The 20,738-nt window shown below is 53.9% G+C and overlaps 1 protein-coding gene across 1 annotated transcript in view; it reads right to left on the minus strand.

The window, feature by feature from the left end:
* The window catches only part of LOC309685635 (acrosin-like), a gene marked incomplete at both ends in the record, with an annotated part of 196,573 nt that overhangs the window by 130,437 nt on the left and 45,398 nt on the right, over positions 1 to 20,738 (minus strand). Inside the window, 4 exons of the mRNA XM_082501373.1 lie at positions 9,080 to 9,250; positions 9,724 to 9,863; positions 10,121 to 10,271; positions 10,757 to 10,940. Of these exons, the coding sequence (XP_082357499.1) occupies positions 9,080 to 9,250; positions 9,724 to 9,863; positions 10,121 to 10,271; positions 10,757 to 10,940 (646 nt within the window). The remainder of the gene's footprint in view (positions 1 to 9,079; positions 9,251 to 9,723; positions 9,864 to 10,120; positions 10,272 to 10,756; positions 10,941 to 20,738) is intronic.

The following is a 20,738-nucleotide window of genomic DNA, read 5'->3' on the forward strand; positions in this document are numbered from 1 at the left end:
GCTTATGAAGTAGAAGTTAAGATGGTTTGTTCCCCCCACCTCCCTTATTTTGGAGACAGTAACTCTGGGGTTTTGGTACACAAGTTTTCCTCTTTAGCTTATGAAGTAGTGGTTAAGACAGTTTATTTCCCCCCCCCCACCCCCACCCCACCCCCCTTATTTTGGAGACAGTAACTCTCTTTGAAATTAGCTAACGCACCTTAAGCAAGAGCCAGAAAGGTGGGTGTGACCTCGTTAAGGGCAGAGTGAAGAAGGAACATCGTCAACTTCCATGGCTGAGCTGCACGCTTGCGCCTCGCAGCGCACGCGACCACGTTACAGACAAATGGGAAACATCTGTGGTGGTGGTTACAGTTGTGTTTGCCCAACTTACCTTCCCAAGGACAACGTGCTGAACTACCGTCTCCTCAAAGAGAGTTTTCCTCTGTTTCTGGAATATCTACCATCTACTTGATTCCTAAAACTGGATTTGTCACGACCACAGAAAGAAAGCGTTTACCATCTCTTGATTTCTCACCAAAGCCCCTGTCCTTTGGGCTGGTTTGGGGTTGGCTTGTTTTGCTGCCTCCAGGGAGTTATCTAATGTGAAAAGAGAAGTATTTATTTCTTTATATAATATAAATATTTATTTTAATAAAAAGAGCCTTAATGGAAGGAAACTCTCCCTGTGTCCTGGTTTGAGGTAAAAGAGAACCAATTTTGTTCAGTAACTTGGCTTCTTAGCTGGGCCTCTTCTACCAACTGAAATTAACTGCCTATTGTGCCGTCAGCGTTCACTCTCTCAGAGCGATAAGAGCAATGTTTACAGCTGATGCCCAGGCATGGGATGCAGAGAGGCTCTTGCTTATACTCATTGCTATAACCCCCACGGCCAACCAGCTTTGTTATTTGCCCCGTTGGAGGGTCGGAAGCGGAAAAGCATAGTGGGGTCCCACCTGCGGGGAGGAGCGACAGGACAGGTGACCCAAAACTGACCAACAGGGTATTCCATCCCATCTGCCTCATGCTCAGTAGAAAAGAGACCAAAGGGATCAAAGGGTTCTTCTACCTGGGGAATGTTTACTTCGCCCTTTGATACTTATGCTGATGTGACACCCTCAGAGCTGGGGCATGGCAACCTCCTGGGCTCTGAGGATAAGGACTGGTACCTTCTCAAGATCGTGATTTTGTTGTTGGGGCTCCTGAATGTGGTGCAGGGGTGGTTTCATGTGAAACATCTGTGCAGGGGGAGCTGGAGGGGACCGTGCGCTGCCGCCACTCAGACCCGCGCAGCCGTTCGGCGATCTGCAGCGGCGCGAACCGCGGCTCCGCCCGGCCCGGCCGCAGCTGTCCCCCCCGGAGCAACGGCACCACCGGCAGCCGCCTCCCCCACGGCACCGGGGCCACCGGCAGCCGCCCCCCCCACCGCCACGGCACAGGCGCCTCCGCCGCCGCCTGCACCGGCACCGGCACCCGCACCACCGGCAGCCGCCCCCCCCACCGCAACAACACCGGCCCCTCCGCCGCCCGTCCCGGCACAAGCCGCGCCCCCCCCTGCAGCGGCACAAGCCACGCCGCCGCCTCTCCCGGCACAACCTACTGCAGCCACTACAACCAGTACCAAAACTACTCCAACTCCATCAAAATCGATACAAGCTGCCCCGGTAACCAGGAGGAAGAAGAAGAGGTCAACTCCTTCCCCTGCCCCTTACCACAAAGACCACCTCAAGTCACATAGCTTGGGGGAGAGTTCTGAACAAGATCCAGGGGAGGGTCCTTCAAGACCACTTCAAGAGTCCTTCTAGAGCAGATGCTGGAGAGGCCCCTTCTGGGGCAGCCTCACCACAGGAGGACTCAGATGTAGAGGGAGTTGTTCAATCCTTCTCCGTGAAAGATCTGAGAAGTATCAGGAAGGACTTTAGTCGTCATGAAGGCGAAACACTTGTCTCCTGGTTGCTCCGATGCTGGGATAGCGGGGCAGATACCGCAGATACCGTAGATTGAGATGGCAATCTTCACACTCGGTCGAGATCATTTTTTCCAACTCGTCTTTTTTTTTTTAACAAATTAAACAAAAAAAAAAGCTCCAAGTATCAGTTTTACAAGGCACACAAAATCTCTAGAAGGGAAACACAAACGCAAGGTGCTGAGGTATGAAAACCTGAGGTGTTTTTTTCTGTGTGGATGTGTGCGTGTCATCTGGGGTTGGGGGTTGTGTGTGCTTTATTTTTGAAATTTAAAAAAAAATAATAATTTTGCTAGGTTTTTTGTTGTTTGTTTTTTTTTTTTTTTTTTTTTTTTCCCAGCCCTGGGCTGACAACCTCTTGGAAATCCGGTGTTTCCCCCGTCGTGGTTTGGCCTCAGCCGGCAACAAAGAACCACGCGGCCGCTCGCTCCACTCCCGCAGCCGGGGGCAAAATCGGAAGAAAAAGGCAAAAAACTCGCGGGTTGAGATAAAGGCAGTTTAAGAGAAGAGCAACGGGAAGGGCAAACAATCCCAATAACAGCGGTAAAGGAATAGACGGACGCGATGACAGCGCCTCCGCGCACCGACCGGCCCCGCACCGCCGCAGCCCGCTCCCAGCCGCGACTTCCCGCCCCCTCCCCCGGCGAGCTCCCCCCAGCCCCGGGCATGGCTCACAGGGGATGGGATACCTGTGTCCCTGCCGGCTCCTCGGGGAAATTAACCCCATCCCTGCCGGAACCAGGACACCCCCCGCCCCTCTTTCCCCCCTTCTCTCCTGCAACCCGCATCTTTCAGCCGCGTCGGGGCGGTGATGGAGAGCGAAGGGACAGAGGGACAGCCGGGACAGGGGGACGCAGCAGATGCCAACCCCAGTTTGGGACTCAGGGAAGCAAAGAGGAAAGGGCGCGTGAAAGAGAAATGCCTCTTTGAGGAGACGGGATCCCTTCTCTTGGCTCATACAGGCACTGCTCTTCTCAAAGCCCTAAGAAATCGCTTTTTAACGCTCCTTTAATTATTATTGGGGGTTTCACCCCCTGCTGGCAATCCTACATCCCTGCTCTACCCGGCATTAGAGAACCACTTGACTAGTTCCTGTCCTTTAACCTCGAGAAAAGCCGGCTTTGGCTAAAAACCAAACATCCTCCTCCCGCCCCCACCCCCTCTGAAAAAAAAAAAAAAAAAAATTAAAATCCTTACAAAACTGAAAAATCCTCCGGCTCCTCCGGCTGTGCCTGAGGTGAAAAACAGGTGGCTTTTAGTAAATTAAAAATAATAATAAAAAAAATACTAAAAACTCTCTCTCTCTCTGCCTCTGTTAGTCCAACTAAAGGGATAGCGTCGGGAGGCGACGGAGGAGGAAGGGGGAGGCTGTGGGATGGAGAGAGCCCTCCCCGTACCCCTCAGCTGCGCATCCTCGCAGCGCCGCGGGGAATGGGGGGCTGTGTGTTTGGGGGGGTCTTTGGTTTGCTCCCCTGACCTGCTGGGGGTGGGGGAGGAGGGTTTGGGGAGGGGGTGTGTGGGATATCCGGCAGTGGGGTTACATTCATCGGGTGGTGCTGGGCGGCACGGTGGGAGCCTCCCTTGCTGTGCTGCGAGGCCGGGGCTCCCGGAGCGTGTTTCTGCTCCTGCTGCTTCACCTGCTGGAGCATTTCCCTCATCTTGCGCTGTGCAGTCCTGGGGAGGAGAGGGGAAAAGCAAGAGGTGGGGGGTCAGGGCACTGTTTCTCCCACCACCACCCACCCCCGAGCCCCCACCGAGCATCTCACTGCTCCCAACTTGTCACTCTGGACAAGCCATAATTAATTCTGGGGGCGGTTTTGGGTGTTGTTTTTTTTTTGTTTGTTTTGTTTTTCTTTTTTTTAACTTGTGCTTCCTCCATCGCTCCTCAAGAGCACCTGAATTTTTCTGGGGGGCTGCGATCCTGCTTGAGTGGACAGGAGACAAGGTTATGGAAGATGCACCCAGGTGGGATGCGCATGGCTTTGCCTGCACAGAGGAGTCCATTCACACCCTGGGTGCTGCTCTGCACGGCATTCAAAACACCCATTTTTAGCTCAATCGAGCCAATCTTCAATTTCAGTTCTCGCACAGCCGGGGGGAGCTACCAAAACACATTCAGTGCATCTTGGGGGCACAGGGACCTCCCAAAAGAAGAGTGGCAGGACGCTCGGGTGCTGCTGGGCTCAGCAAACCCTGTGCCTTTCCTCGGTAGACAAAAGCGGCCGGGGAGGATCGGGTAAAGCCACGGCCAAACTGTACCTGACTGGCAAAGAAATGCCCAATGATTTTAATGATGACCTCCTCGTTCTTGTCCGGGGTTTGGTCTCGTGGCACAATGACTTCCGCGCTGGTTAAGTTTTACAGTTCGTTCACCTGGAGCGAACCACAAGAGGCTTCTGTTGTGGAAGAGCCAAAATCCTCCACTGCCACAGTCACGACGGCACCAGGCACCCTGTGTGTCTCCCCCTTCCTTGGGACCAACGAGAACCACCACCAGAACATGGGGGCTGAGGGTCAAGACATCGCTGAGACCACTGAGCACCCAGGATTTGTCCCCCTGGGGTGGGCAGGGGTGATGGGTGATTCCCAACTTTGCATGCCCGGGGCACCACCCCCCACCGTTTTGCCACCTTTGCCTGTCACGTGGCCGGCGGCGAAGGAAGGCACCTTGATGTGGACTTCAAGCTTCACTTCTTCTTTCAGGTTAAAGAAGTTGTCCTCTTTCAGCTTCCCAAATATTCACCCCTGGGCCTGGGGAGGAGACGGACAGGAAGGAAAACCATCAGGCAGCGCCCGCTGTGCCCCTCCATCCCCAAAGCTGATGATGTTCCCACGTCCAGCAGCATCAAAACCACGGTACCCAGCAAAGAGCTCCCCTGGTGCTGAGGGAGGCCAAGCCAGGCTGCCAGCACAGTGGTGACCACAGGGATGCTCTCGACTTGGCCCTTACTGTCCCCCCCACCCACAGCCCCCACCCAGCGCACCTTGAACTGAGTCTCGGGCGGCCCCATGATGATGACCATCTGCTCGCTGCCCTCGGGACCTTCTGACGGGGCGATCTGGGGAGGGATGAGGGAGAGGGAGCATGAGTGCGGCCCCCACTTCGGCAAGACCTTCCCTCGGTGGGATGTCCCCCCCCAGCACAGGGCAACCTCCCCATGTAGGAGCATCCCCTCCCACCAGAGCTGGGCTGATAACCGGGGTGCTGCAGGCCTGGCCTTCTACTAACGACAGGCTGGAGAGGTGGGCACATGCCAACCTCATGAAGTTCAATGAGGCCCAGTGCAAGGTTTGCACCTGGGTCGGGGCAATCCAAGCCCAAATCCAGGCTGGGCGGAGAATGGATGGAGAACAGCCCTGAGGAGAAGGTCCTGGGGGTGCTGACTGATGAGAAGCTCAACATGAGATGGCAATGCGTGATCACAGCCCAGAAAACCACACATATCCCAGCCTGCATCAGAAGTGTGGCCAGCAGGACGAAGGATGGGGTTCTGTCACTCTGCTTTGCTCTGGTGATACACCACCTGGAGTACTGCATCCAGCTCTGGAGCCCCCAACATAGGAAAGACATGGACCTGCTGGAGTGGGGCCAGAGGAGGCCACGGAGATGCTGTGAGGGCTGGAGCCCCTCTGCTGGGAGGACAGGCTGAGAGTTGGGGTTGTTCAGCCTGGAGCAGGCGCCGGCCAGGGGGGCTCCGTACAGACCTGAGAGGTACGCCCAGGAGCTCTATGGTGGGAGAGAAAATGAGAGTCAGTGATGGCCCCAGCGTGCCAGACCTTTCCCAGCCACCCCCAGCCTGACGCAGAGCAGCATGCCACCACTGTGAGCCCGGCAGGGACACGGGGACAACCCTTCAAGCCCTGAAACCCTGGGGTGATATGCAACCCCATCCCAGCGCGATGGGGCTGGGAGGCGGATGGGAGGTCCCAGTTACTCCCAGTCCCTCCCCACTGCCACGTTTCCACCCATGTCTTGCCTTTGTAGGGGAAAACCAGGACACAACTCTCTCCTGCTCTGCGTTCCAGCAAGTGCAACCAGATGCTACCTGCAAACCACCATTTCTCACATGGAGGACGAGCAGACCCAGCTCCCCTGCCCATGCTGGACGCCGCTCTCGCTCCCAGCCCTCTAGTTAAACGCGCTGCGCCGAGGTCATGCTCCCTCTCACATTGAGCCCATGCTCCCTGTGTCCACCCTCTGCTTCTGGCCACAGGCTGCTCCATGGCTCCTACACCAACATGTTCTCTCCTGCCCAGCCAGTCCTCAACACCAGCGTGGACACTGCACCTCCTCACTTCCCTCCCTTCACCAGGAGCCTCATTCCTTCTCCTCCATCCTTGCCAGGTCTCTACAGCTCCACAGTTGAAGCTACTGCCACCGGCCCCAGGTCCTGCTGAGAGTGCAGTCAGAAATGACCACTCCGTGGTGTGAAACATAAAGTACTTGGGTGGAAGGAGCAGAGGCCTCACCAGGGTGGCTTCAAAAAGGTCCCACAAAGCTTTGGGGTGAAGGAGGTCCCACCAAACGCTGCCCTTTGGGACACCTGCCCAGCTCTTCTCCAGCACACCAACAAACGCTCAACCAGATGCTTCCCCAAGGCCACGCTTGCTCAGGCGGTTGCCGCGGGCAGAACATCCTCCCGCACAGCCAGACCAACCGACCCTTCTCAGTGCCCTCCGGGGCCACCGCGCACATCACACTCACGCCCCTCCGCACCACCAGCCTGGCACTCACCCTTCTCCTCCGACCGCTCTGCTGCTGGCGTTGCCAGGAGAAGAAAACAGCACAAGTAAATGAACCCGCACGAAAATAGAAGTTAAAGAGGACCGGCCAGTAAGGATAAAACAATATCCCGTATCTTATGAGGGGAGGAAAGGTCTAAAACCAGAAATTGATTCATTGTTGAAGGATGGATTGTTGGAACCCTGGATGTCACCTTACAATAGTCCAATTCTACCGGTCAGGATGGCTGAGGGGAGATAGAGATTAGTCACAGACCTACGAGAAGTCAATAAACAAGTACAGACTCGGCAGCCTGTGGTTTCGAACCCATATACCCTCCTGAGTAAAATATCGCATAATCGTAAATGGTTTAGTGTAATAGACCTTAAAGATGCCTTTTGGGCCTGTCCGTTAGCAGAGGAGAGTAGAAACTTATTTGCCTTTGAATGGGAAGATCTGGACACTGGGAGGAAGCAGCAACTCCGCTGGACCTCCCTGCCTCAAGGGTTCACAGAATCCCCAAATCTATTTGGACAGACGCTAGAGAAAATTTTAGGGGAGTTCCAGGCAGAACCCCCAGTAAGAATCTTGCAATATGTAAATGATCTGTTGGTATCAGGAGAGAAAGAGCAGAAAGTCAGAAAGAGACATCGATACGTTTGCTGAATTTTTTAGGAGAACAAGGATTAAGAGTGTCAAAGGCAAAACTGCAGTTTGTACAAAAGGAAGTAAGATATTTAGAGCATTTAATTAGTGGAGGAAAAAGAGAAATCAATCCAGAACGAATTTCTGGGATTACAGCTTTAAGTGTCCCAAGAACAAAAAGAGAAATAAGGAAGATTTTAGGGTTACTAGGGTACTGTAGAGTATGGGTTGAGGGATACACTCAATTAGTAAAATTTCTGTATGACAAACTAGTAAAAGAAGGTCCACTACAGTGGACAGAAGACAAACAGGAGCCATTACAAAAACTGAAACAGAAGCTAATAAAAGCCCTGGTTTTAGCCCTCCCCTCCCTAGAAAAAAAAAAAAAGAAACCAAAACCATTTCACCTTCTTGTAAACGTGGAAGAAGGGATAGCGCATGGAGTCCTAATGGAGGGATGGGGCGGAGAAAGGAAACCAGTGGCATACCTGTCCAAATTAATGGACCCAGTACGTGGGGGTGGCCCACATGCATGCAGGCAGTGGCGGGGACCGAGGCAGTCCCAGGCGACCGAGCTACCAGCACATGAAACACCCCACCTCTTCAGCGATGGAGCAAACCTTCTTCTGTGGGTACTCTGCTATTCCAGCACCACGTTTGGCAGGTGGTCAAGGAGGAACGATGAGAGTGGCCACACTGCACAGACAACTGGAGGAATGGTCGGGGTCCGTGTGGGCAGAGGCATCTAGCAGGGCCAGCAGTGCCCAGGAAGCCGCATCAGTAATGCCATGGCGGTCCCAGGCGACCGAGCTACCAGCACCTGAAACACCAAATCTCTTCAGCGATGGAGCAAACCTGGGAGGAGAGGAAGTGACCTGGGGTGGGTCCCTTGTTTGGGAGGAGAGACAAGGGAGGAGAAAGGGAGGAGTCAAGGAAGATGAGGGGGATGTTCAAGCAGGGAAAATGGAGACAAGGGGGGATCAATCCCCCGTTAACTACCCCTGAAATCCGGCTCTTCCTTCTGGGACTGAGAGCCCTGTTGGCTTCTCACTCTTTGCTGTGGTCAGCAATTTCTCTTGTCACGCTCAGGAGTTTCACACCGTCTGTTCAATTAGCTACGGCTTACACTGGGCCCTAATCTCCAGCTGTGTGCCTTAATGCATACCCCCAAAGTCATCTGCAGGTCACATCACTGTTTCCTATCCTCCATGTGCCAGTCTTCTCCGTCCCATGGTGGCTCTGAGCACCCTCCTCTCTGACCAGGCACCGTTTCAGCCCTTGGGAGTCACTCTCCCTTCGTGCCCTGCTGTCTGCCTGCAGCCTCATTGGCAGGCGCCGGGCATGCAAGTCCTTGCCTTGCACCGGAGACTGAATTGGACTCAAGCACGCTCAGCTGTGAAAATCAGGAACTTTATTTCTACAACCGAGTCAACATCAGCCCTTCTGCGCTCAGAGGAGCGCGGGCAGGACAGAGCAGGCCTTGGCACTGAGGCTGCCTTTGGCTCAGCAGGCATTGCCCCGGAAGGAAATGGTCGTGGAACAGGGCGGCCTGCTCTGGAGCCTCTTCGTCACGCTGCTCAAGCCTTTTTCCCCCACAGGACCTGCAGCAGCTCCTGCAGCCGACTAAAGAATTCCACCAGCTTCTGGAGTGGAAATGGGCAGGAGCTAATCGTGCCCGGTGGTGTTGGTGTTGGCCTTGGCCTCTGATAAGGGGTTGAGGAGGTGAGAAAATGACTCCAAGCCCGTGCTGTTGGAGTACCCCTTACTGCTGGGCTCAGTCCCATCTGGACCAGGATCCAGTTGTAGAAGTGCTGGGTGGAGGTGTAGACTCCGGGCCGTTTGGCTCTGGCACAGCCTCTCCCCCAGCTGGTCACCCCAACAAGCCAGAAGTAGTCCGCGTTGTTGTCTTTGCACACCAGAGGACCACCGCTGTCACCCTGCAGGGGAGGAGAGAGGGTTGAGGTGGTGGTGGGTGGCCGCTGTCAGCGCTCTGGCCGGCTCCTTCTCTCTCCCAGCACCTGCCAGAGCTCTGCTCACTGCACACAACGGCGCTGCTCCGGCGCTGGAGCCTACAGAGCCTCATCTGGGAGAGGGTGGAGGGCCTGTAAGGTCGGGCGCTCTCTCATCTCTGCACAGTGCTCCCGGCTGTGTGGAAGGGGGATGCTTTGGGATCTGGACCTATGGGCTGCCGGGAGCACAGGATGGGCTTTCTGGGCAGCGTCCCCGGGCTCTGGGACAAGGCGGGCACTGGGCAAGGACCTGCAGCTGGGGAAGGGGAGGTGAGCCCCAGCAGCGGTGGAGACCCAGCGGTGGCAGGGTGACTTGCCAGGCCAAGCACGTGCCGGGCGATGTTTGGGCGTTGCGAGAGGGCTGCCGGTGCTGCCGGGGCTTGACTTGCAGCACGTCCTACCTGGCAGGTGTCGATGCCACCCTGCGGATAGCCAGCACACAGGTTGTGGCTGTGGATGGCCCCTCTGTACCACCCGCTGCTGTTGCAGAGGTTGACATCAATGAGCTGGACCTTGGCCTCCTGCAGGACATCCGTTGACCCTGCAGCTGTGAGCACAGAAAGCAATGAAGCCCCAGCAGCTCCCCCCCTGCCTGGGTGAACCCCTTCCCTAGGGCTTGGCTTTGCGTCCTGAAGGCACTGTGCCCGTGTTTCCCCTCTGTCTGGCTTTGGGCGGTGGGTCAGCCCATTCTCTCCGGAGGCATACGTCCCCACAGCCTGACTGCGGCTTTCGCCTCCGCTCTCGGGAAGCCCAACCCCTCTCCCCAGTGTGCCGAGCTTGCACTCAGGACACCAGCACTTTTGGGGAACTCACATCTTGCAGTGGTGGCGCCCCAACCGCTGACGTAGCAGGTGTGCAGCTCTGACACTCTAAGTGAGGCGTCGGGCACACAGGCAAGCTGGGTGTAGTAGTTGCACTGGACCGGCTGGTCCAGCTCCAGCAGGGCGATGTCGTTCCTCTGCGTGATATTCCTGTAGTGCTCGTGAACCAGCAGCCGCTTAATATGGCGCACTTGGGCCTCGGGGCCCAGCCGAGTCAACTGGGTGGCCCCGATCACCACGCGCCACATGCTGATGTGCCTGGAAGGCAGATGGAGAGGGGGGTCAGAGGGAGCGGAGCCACGTGCTGCAGCAGCCCCGCCGTTCCCTGCCTTCTGCTTCCCAGGGCAGAGAGGAGAGCAGTGCCACGCAGGCTGCCACCGCCCTGGCATGCCTTAGGCACGAGCCATGTGGCGCTGGAGGCTGCTAGGAAGCAGTGGCCCGAGCCCAGCCTTCTCCTCAGCAGTCTCTGGGCTGGGCTTGGCAGTGCCCAGGCACTGGGCGTACTGGCAGGAACGGGGATGGGAGTAGCAGGCGGTGCTGCATGCAGGGCACCCGCGAGGGTGGTGGGGACACCCCCCTTCCCTGGCCCTCCTTACCTGGCCTCGATGAAGCAGTGTGCCGCCGTGAGGACCCACTGTGGGCTGATGAGGGACCCTCCGCAGATGTGCCCCGTGCCTACTTCCCAGGGGTCCTGGATGCTGACGATCCAGGGCCAGGCTCCTGGACGGGCATCGGTGCCACCCACCACGCGCGACATGCCGTACTGGTAAGCCATGGGCCGGAGCCCGCAGGTCCCTCTGTAACCAGAAACTCATGACTGTCCTGCTCCACGCGTGCTGCGCTTCAGGCTGAAGGTCAGCCCTCTTCCCTCCCCACAAGGCGCTGCACGGACAGCAGGGCCAGGGAACCCCCTGGGGCGGGCGGGCGGGCGCCCCTGTTTCTGCCTGAGCCCCGTAGAGGAGCTGTGCCAGCAGCCGGGGTGCTGGCCAGGATCTGAGGCTCCCAGGCGGGGTTGGGGAAGCTGTGGCCACGGGGGACAAGCGGGCTCCCTCCAGTGAACCCCATCAGGGTTGCCCAAGCTCCCCCCCAGAGCCTGGGGCCACTTACCCACAGCTGTCCCACGCGCCTTGCACAGGCCAGCACAGCGCCAGCAGGACGACGACGAGGAGCAGTTTCATTGCTGCCAGTGGCGGCACGTGGCACCTGCAAGAAGCGAACCGAGGGCCTGTCGCCACCAGTGCCGCAGCCGACGTAATGCCCGCAGTGCTCACGCTGCCCACGGTGCTCTTGTTCCCGGGGCTGATGTCACAGAGTCGCTGGTTCCGGGCACCGGGCCCGGTGGCCTCTTGGCAGAAGGGGGGGCGCCATGGGGGGTTCCCGGCAGGAGGGGAGGCAGAAGCCGGCATGGGACACCCCCGACAGACCCCCGCTGAACGCTCTGCCTGCGGGACGAGGCTGTGCAGGCCCCGCGGCAGGCAGCAGCGCCTGGCTGCGAGCGCTGCCTGCTGACAGCTGGCAGCAAAAAACCCCGTGTGGCATCGCGGCCTCTTGGGGAAGTTCACTGCCACCCCGCTCTCTGCAGCCCTGTGCCACCAGGGCCTTCCCAAAACACATACACCAGAGAACAGAACAGAACTGCTACAGGCAGCATGCACGGTTTTGGGTGTTGAGGGGCCCATCTGGCTACAGCCGCAGCAGGCAAGCGGTGATGTGCGAGCGGGATGAGTCCAGCACACCCACATGCTGCACTCCGTACCTATGCGCACGCCTGGGCGCACACACAGAATCACAGAATGGTTTAGGTTGGAAGGGACCTTGAAGACCATCAAGTTCCAACCCCCCTGCCCTGGGCAGGGACACCTCCCACCAGCCCAGGTTGCCCAGAGCCCCGTCCAACCTGGCCTTGATCACTTCCCGGGATGGGGCAGCCACAGCTTCTCTGGACAACCTGCCCCAGGGTCCAACACCCTCACAGTCAAGAATTTCTTCCTAAGATCTATTCTAAACCTCCCCTCTTCCAGTTTGAAGCCCTTCCCCCTCATCCCGTCACTACACGCCCTTGTAAAAAGTCCCTCCCCAGCTCTCCTGTCGGCCCTTCAGGGACTGGGAAATGCCGGCACGTCAGTTTGTGTGCTGCACTCTGTGTGTGCACGCATCGTGTGTGCCCTGTGTGTGGGTGCACTCGGTATCTGGGTGCACTCCGTGTCCCGGTACCCACACGGTGGGTGCACACTCTTTACGTGCAGTGTGGTGTAGATGAGCCTGTGAGCGTGCGCACTGCAGGTATGCGTTCACTGGGTCGAGCGCGTGCCATGTGGGCGCGCATTTTGTGCGTATGCTGGCAGGCTGTGTGTGCCCGCACTGCGTGTGTGTGTGTGTGCTGCATGTGCATGCCTTCCACGCTCTGTGCATGACGTGCACGAACACTGTGTGCATTACGTGGGGTGTTCCATGTGTGGTGGGGGCGTGTGTGGGGTGTTAGTGTGTCTCGGTCTGTAGTCAGTGTGTGTGTTCCTATGCAGTCGGGGGGTGTGTCAGTGTGTGTTGCTGTTGTAATAAGTAATTTAGCAAAAGAATTTTGCTTCAGCTAAAATAGATGTGTGCTCACTATGGCTTCAGCTAAGATGGGTCTGTGCTCGCTGTGTGTTTGGGAAAGGGATAGTGTTAGACAGGATATCAGACGAGAGCAACAGTTGGAAGTACAGAAACTTGCAGGGCAAAGGGTGGTGTCGTTAGCTAAGATAACCACAGGAGTGTAAAGAATGAAGAAGCCACAAGAAGGACATGGTGGTAAAGACTTCGAGCCTCCCTCCAATGACTATTAGGAAGACTCGTGAGGAAGCACAGCGCCTGTGCTGCTGGAAGGGAGGGGGCATGTTCAGGGGTGGGCTGCATTCCAAGAACTCATTGATTATGTATTTGGGGGTGGGTTGTGTTCCAAGAACTCAAAGAGGAATCGCCGATGGAACAGTTGAAGAGGCTCTGAAGGAATATTCAGCAGTTTTCTGGGACTGATCCAGAGACTTTTGCTGGCCAGGAATTATTAAAAAATAAATTTTGTCACCCATGCCTGGCCAGCTATTAGGAAAAAAATGGAAAAGATGGAAGACTGGCATGAGAGAGGAATCAATGAGCTGTTACGAGAAGCACAAAGAGTATATGTGAGGCACGATGAGGAGAAGCAGAGGGCAAAAGCAAAACTAATGGTGGCGACTGTAAAAGAAATAACAAAGACTAAAGATAAAGCGCCCCAGAATCCAGGGCCAGGGATGAGAGCACACAAGATACAGGGAGCCCATCTGCTGCCGCTCAAAAAGCCCATGTGAATGAAATCAGGAGCCCCAGAGGGCGGAAAGTGTTACCATTGTGGGCAGGAAGAACATTTTAAGAGAGAGTGTCCCAGGCGAAAGAGAGATCAACGAGTGTTTAAAATCTGTCAACAGGAAGAATACTCTCCCGAGTGTTTAAAATCTGTCAACAGGAAGAATACTCTCCCGAGTAAGGGTGTCAAGGGCTCTGCCTGCTGGGGGAAGAAAGAATTAGTGAGCCCTTGATAAATTTAAAATCAGGCCCCCAGGAGGAAATTTACGCCTTTTTAGTAGACTCAGGAGCTGAGAAGTCTTGTATTATGAAACTGCCTTTGAATGGGAAAATCCAGACACCGGGAAGAAGCAGCAACTCCGCTGGACCTCCCTGCCTCAAGGATTCACAAAATCCCCAAATCTATTTGAACAGACGCTAGAGAAAATTTTAGGGGAGTTCCAGGCAGAACCTGCAGTAAGAATCTTGCAATATGTAAATGATCTGTTGGTATCAGGAGAGAGGGAGCAAAAAGTCAGAAAGAGACATCGATACGTTCGCTGAATGGTTTTTTTTGGAGAACAAGAGTTAAGAGTCTCAACGACACAACTGCAGTTTGTACAAAAAGAAGTATTTAAGGCATCTAATTATCAATAGAAAAAGCAAAATCAATCCAGAACGAATTACAGCATTAAGTGTGCCAAGAATGAAATGAGAAATAAAGAAGATTTTAAGGTTACTAGAGTACTGTAAATTATGGGTTAAAGGATACACTCAGTCAATAAAATTTTTCTATTATAAACTTGTAAAAGACAGTCCAATACAGTGGACAGAAGACAAACAAGAGCAATTTAAAGAATTAAAGCAGAAGTTAATAGAAGCCCCGGGTTTAGCCCTCTCCTCCCTAGAAAAAAAAAAAAAAATCACCTTTTTATAAACACGGAAGAAGGGATAGCGCATGGAGTCGTAATGCAGGAACGGGGCGGAGAAAGGAAACCGGTGGCATACCTATCCAAAATTAATGGACCCAGTATGTTGGAGGTGGCCCACATGCATACAGGCAGTAGTGGCCACAGCAATATTAGTAGAAAAAAGCCAAAAATTAACCTCTAGAAGAACCCTAATCGTACATACCCCCCCACACACTGTAAGAACTATCTTATCTCAAAAGTCTGGCCGGTGGTTAACAGATTCCAGAACTTTGAAGTACGAAACCATTTTAATAGAAAAGAATGATTTGACCCTCATAGTAGACGGAAACCTGAATCCTTCACAATTCCTGTAGGGACAGGCAAGTGGGGAGCCGCATCATGATTGATTAGATTTTATAAATTACCAAACCAGGGTAAGAGAAGACCTAATAAACACACCAATGCCCTATGTAAAAAAAAAAAAACAACAAAAACAAAACCAAAAAACTATCCAACAACTTTTTAGAGACGGTTCCTCCTGATGTATAGATGGAAAGAGAGCAAGTAGTTATGTCGTCATTTTGGGGGAAGAAAAAGCGGTAATTGAAGAAGGAGGATTACCAGCAAATTAGTCAGCCCAGAGTTGTGAACTATACGCTCTGAAGAGAGCTTTAGATTATCTCCAGGGAAAAGAAGGCATTATCTATACAGATTCAAAGTATGCATATGGAAATTAACCATGAAAAGGAAGTCTCATGGTTTTGCTTTGACAGGAAAAAGCCCTGGAGAGCCTTCAGAAGGCGCGTAAGAGTCAGTGCTGCTGCATGAGAGCAACAGACAGCAAAAGCCTCGAGAGTGCCTTCAGACTGGGGCAGCACACAACCCCTTCGACCCTACTTTGCTGCGATTGTAATTGTTGCGTGTATCTACAGGTTAAGTGTAAGAATTGTAATAAGGTCATTTTAGGTCCCCGTGGCAGACGGGAGCAGTACCTCTCCCAAGTCCTCGATCTTTAGTGTATCCGATGTGGGAATACAACCCCAATAGATAAGTGTAACTGGATTAGACATTACTGTTGCAGAACCACAGAGAATTACGTAATGTGGACCGACCCAACCAGAATGTTCACAGATCCTCGAAATATCAACTCCAATAGGAGTTCCGGGACTGAAGAAAGGACCCTATTGTGCCACAAGAATCAGAGATACCGAACTAAAGAGGATGGAGGGCAAGACCAGGTTGGCCTCTGGACTTGCTGCCAAGAAGAACTATTTCTCGGCTGTTGGAGGCACCCCAATAGGCACGAGAGGTAGGAGTATAAGCCAGGCTGGACCTCCACTGCCAGTGGTATTATCACTAGTGGTATCTCTAGAACCTGGTTGTCCTGGTGACAAACTTAAGAATAGGCAGAACAAGATTAAGAGCAACCGACCCAATCATTAGGAGAAAGTCTCATTTTTCAGTCATGGATTTTCACGGGTTTTGTTTTCAAGCCACCCAAACAGGGCGCACTTTTATAGCCATCAGCAATTAAGTTCTCTGTTCCCTCCAGAAAAGCCTTTTCCTAAAGGCGCTCTCCTTCCAAGGGCAGACCCACAAAAAGAAGCCCTCTCTGCTTAATCCATTTCACAGAGACTTTCAAATGCAAACAAGAATTAAACAGGACGTCTTTTCCCCGCTTCAGGGAAAGCCACTAATAGAGACCTTGGCAACATATTTAGCAAATCTATCATTGTAATGCCTTTGCATTGCCCATTTCCAGCTGGAGGGCAGGTTGCAAGGACTCTCATAAAAGAAAAGAAAAGAAAACAAAACAAAACAAAAAAATCCAACCACAGAACATATTCCTGTGTAGGGGGTAATTTTATGAAAATAGGACAGAAGTGAAATTCCTGTGAAACGGGTTAGGATTGTTACCATCTTCTTCAGCCTTATCGATCTGAATGTCTTTTTACATGTACAAAGCAACAAGAAACATTTTTGAGGTGCAAAAAAACCCCATCTAGTCACCTCTTTACCCCAAAGATCTTTTCACCACATGGATTCCACCACCAATACACAGCTGCTAAATATCCCCACTGCTGCCGATCCGTAAGAAACCCTTCAAAATACAAGAGAACACCGAGCCCGGCACGCTGACGGTGCTGCCAGGGCTGTGAGTCGGAGCTGGACGGAGTCACAGCCCCTGAGGTTGAAATCAGCCCCACGTTTAGGCACAACCCGGGGTTTTAAGCCTCGCTACAAACCAGCCCCCCGCTTTTGAAAAAAATAAAAAAACAGGGAGATTCACCTCGAAATGAACCACGTTCTCGATGCCGAAGGGGTGCTGGTCCATCGCCGCCGCCGCCCTTAGGGCCAGTTCCATGGGGCTTCGCTTGACCTGGAGCAGAACTCGCGGGCGTGAGGACAACGAGCCCCCTACACAAAATCTAAAAAAAAGGAAAAGTTCAATAAGATTTGCTGTTACTCACCCACCAAAGCCTAACCACTACAACTGGCCCTTTCACAACCAGGCCTGATCGCAGAAGAAAACTGAAATATCCCAATTCCGGGTTCAAACACAAGGCGTGGAGCTGCCCAGACCCCACGTGTGGGCTGGGCAGACGGGGGGCTCTTCTTCTCAAAACCCACAGGAGGAGAAAGGGCAGGAGTGTTTTCCCAGCCCTGGAAGAGGCTGTGGGGCTGCCCCAGCGCTGAGGTGTAGGGAGAGGTGGGAGGGAGGAAAAGACTGCCCAGGAGTGGGGTTGGCGGAAGGAAGGGGCTCCATCCCTGAGGGAAACGCTGCTCCCGGCCTCGCAGGAGGCTGTGGGGCCACCCCAGAGATGGATCTGGGGGCTCTCCCTGAGGGAAACACCATTCCCAGCCTTGCAGAAAGCTGTGGGGCTGCCCCAGGGATGGGTTTGGGGGCTTTTCCCTGAGGGAAACGCTGCTCCCAGCCCTGAAGGAGGCTGTGGGGACACCCTGGGGATAGGTTTGGGGTTAAGAGGGTTTCTATCCCTGAGGGAATCATTGCTCCCAGCCATGCAGGAGGCTGAAGGGCAACGGCAGGGATGGATCTGGGGGCTCTCCCTGAGGGAAACACCATTCCCGGCCACACAGGAGGCTGTGAAGACACCCTGGGAATGGGTTTGGGGGCTCTTCCTGAGGGAAACGCCGTTCCCAGCCATGCAGGAAGCTGTGGGGCTGCCCCAGGGATGGATTTGGGGGAGTTTGGTAGCTCTTTCTGAGGGATAACGCTGCTCCCGGCCTCACAGGAGGCTGTGCCACTGCCCTAGGCATGGGTCTGGGGTCTCTCCCTGAGGGAAATGCAATTCCTGGCCACGCAGGAGGCTGTGGGGACACCCAGGCATGGACCTGGGGGTTCTCCCTGAGGGAATTGCTGCTCCCAGCCTTGCAGGAGTCTGTAGGGCAACTGCAGGAATGGATTTGGGGCTCTCCCTTGTTGTAAAATCACCAGATTGTGGTTATAGCAGAAGTAGAATGTGAGAGCACTGGGTGTTCTGAAAGTTGTAACCATAGAGTCCTCACTAGGTAATCGTTGTTTTGTATCAAGGAACAAGTAGAACCCAGATGAAACAATGAAGAATAGAATAGAGAAGTTTTGTTTGAGGCTAGTAATTATAGAAACCTGTTATGCACCAGTGACGCTGCTTAGAAACCCCCTTACCCTTCCCATCTTGATTTAAATATCTAGACCCAAAATAATAGATATTAATAGAAATAACCATTGATTATTTGGATATGGGTATTGAGAGTAATGTATAGTCAAGGGACCGATCAATGAAAATCAAACCCATAATAGGCATTTGGGAACTAGGTATGACCTAACCTAGCTGTTGAACAATGTAGCTTTGAAGTACCTGTCAAGAAAGCGAGGAGTTGTAGGCCTGGTTAGTAAACCAAGAAAATCTTCTGGAGGTTCCAAGATTAAAGGTGGGGTGGAAATCTGTGACCAAGCTGAGCACGCGCAAGGACCGGGTTCAACCAGAGGACACAGTGAGGAAGACCCTGGACGCCCACCAGTGTACCTGAAGGTGCATGCGTCACGGACATTTACATATATTAATGAGTTCCCGGCAATCATATGAATATGTCAATTGTTTCTCGGAAATGTAATGAATACGTATATTTTAATTTTTGTAGCGGAGCAACTCGGTACGCACACTGGGTGGAGTGATCCCCTGTGCGCCCGGCGCCGTAATAAAGAAGCGCCTGCTTTCTAAACTTAAATTAAGGCTTAGAAAGTTTGGTTCTGCCGATTTACGGTAACAGTGCGGGGAGGGGGGGCTGCGTTTCGGGAGGGGATGGGGAGGCGACAGGTGACACCTCCTTTTGGGGAGGTACATTGTACTCGGAGACATGACCCGCAGCTGCCGCACCGGGAGGGCTGTCCGGGGGCGGCGGGGCCGGGCCTCGGGGAATGGGGGCAGAAGAGACGGCCGGGCCGGTGCCCGGGGAGGGGGCAGTCCCCCCGGCCCGCCGCCGCCGGTAGCGGAGTTAAGCGATTTCAGGCGGAATTGCTGCATTGGCAGAACCCCCCCGTGACGTCTGAGCAGCGGGGGGCTCCCACACCCCCCGCACGGGCTCCGGAGGCAGGGCCCCGCCCGGCACTGACGCACAGGGGTTCAGCGCGCTCCCTGACCGCCACCCGCACCCCCGCGCCGACCCGCCCACGGCTACCGGGGGGTGGACGGCGGCGGCGGGGACACCCCGACTCGGTACGGGCGAAAAATAACGCACCCTCCCCCGCGCCTGCCCCCCAACGGGCCTACATTTGCATAGACCACGCCCCCTCCCATAGGTTTCCACACACCGCGCCTCCAGAACGAGTCCTCCTATGCGCCACGCCCCCGACTCGCTATATTTGGATGCACCACGCCCATAGTCACACATATTTGCATAGGCCACGCCCCCTCGCACCACCCACCTACCAGAGGCCACTCACCCCGGGCGAGGAACGGGGCGAGCAAAACCAGCAGATGGCCCGGGGAAAGACCGGGCAGCCGGTTCCTCCCGCTCGGGGCCCCGGAAGGCTCCGCGTTTGGGGGAAGACCTCCCCTCCATCCCATTCTTGGCCTATTCCAACATTCACTTTTGGATGAAACAGCCCAAAAAAGGGAAAAAAGTGGGGTTTAAACATAATTTTTGGGCCGGAATTCACCCAAAGGTGCTCAGGCAGTATCAAAGCTCCAGAATAGTTTAGTTTTTGAGGGGTTTTCCAGAGGTGCTGCACTGAAAGCGCCGAACGGGTGTCCGAATGGAGTTGGGGATGGGAAAAAATCCCAAATTGCGCTGGTAGCTTCTCCCAGGCCCCATTTGTTTTAAAAAAATCCAGTTCCCCAAGTTATGTTATAGACAAATAAAGCACCAAATTACTCCCGATTCCTTTTAAGGCGCCGGTGACAGCATCACCCAGACAAAGATGACACGCACGGGGACACACAAATGTCGCTGACAAAAAGAATTTACAGCACCCAACAATTCTCAGCTTTCTTCCCCCAAAATTGTTTAGCTTTGTCCAATGATATTTCCTGAATCCTGGGTAGAAAATAATAATAATAAAAAAATAACTGGGGAATAAAAGCGGGGAGGGAGAAGGGGGTTTGGTGGTGAGAGGAGCGCTCCTCTGTGTATTTGTCCAAAACTCTGGTTTTAAGCCCTGAAAAAAAGGAGGTAGAGGCAGCGTTGTGAGGATTTAATGCGTTTTAAAACACTATGAAAAAGAGCTTTTTATAGATTCACCACCAAGGAAGAAAATTGTATTTAGGAAGGTGGGAAAACTGCCCAAAAAAAAGTAGGAAAAAGCACCCCTAAAAAGGGGGAGAAATGGGGGGAAACTGCCCCAAAAAGGAGGGAGGGAAAAAAAACTGAAAAGGGGCGGGGGGGGAACGAACAACACTTTATAGGAAGGGTTAAAAACTGCTTTAAGGAAGTGCTAAAACCGGCTTTTTTCCACCGGGAAGCTGGGAGACCCCCTCATTTCCCACCTTTAAAACCCACTTTTTGCTCCAAAGCTGGGGAAAAAACAAAACAAAACAAAACAAAACAAAACAAAACAAAACAAAACAAAACACCGCCCCGAGGGAGGTGAGTGGAAAGGGCTGTGTGTGGAAAGAAAAGCTTTAAGGACAGGCCGGGCTAGGGAAAGGTGGTGGGCCCTGAGGGAGGGCTTGGGGACCGGGGCTAGAAGCGTGGGTTTGGGGCAAAACTCTGGGAAAGAAACTGCAGGACAGGGCCAATCTGAGTATACAGTTTTCGCGAAGCTTCAAGCAAAGGGTGACCAAAGGTGCCTCTTGTGGGCTGGTTCTGTCTAAGTTATTCATGCGAGTGGACTTTTGCCACACGGGATGGGAACGTTCGCTTCCCGGGATAGCTGATGCCCCT

Source organism: Vanellus vanellus (assembly GCF_965231255.1).
Source record: "Vanellus vanellus genome assembly, contig: HAP1_SCAFFOLD_137, whole genome shotgun sequence".
Classification (NCBI taxonomy): Eukaryota; Metazoa; Chordata; class Aves; order Charadriiformes; family Charadriidae; genus Vanellus; species Vanellus vanellus.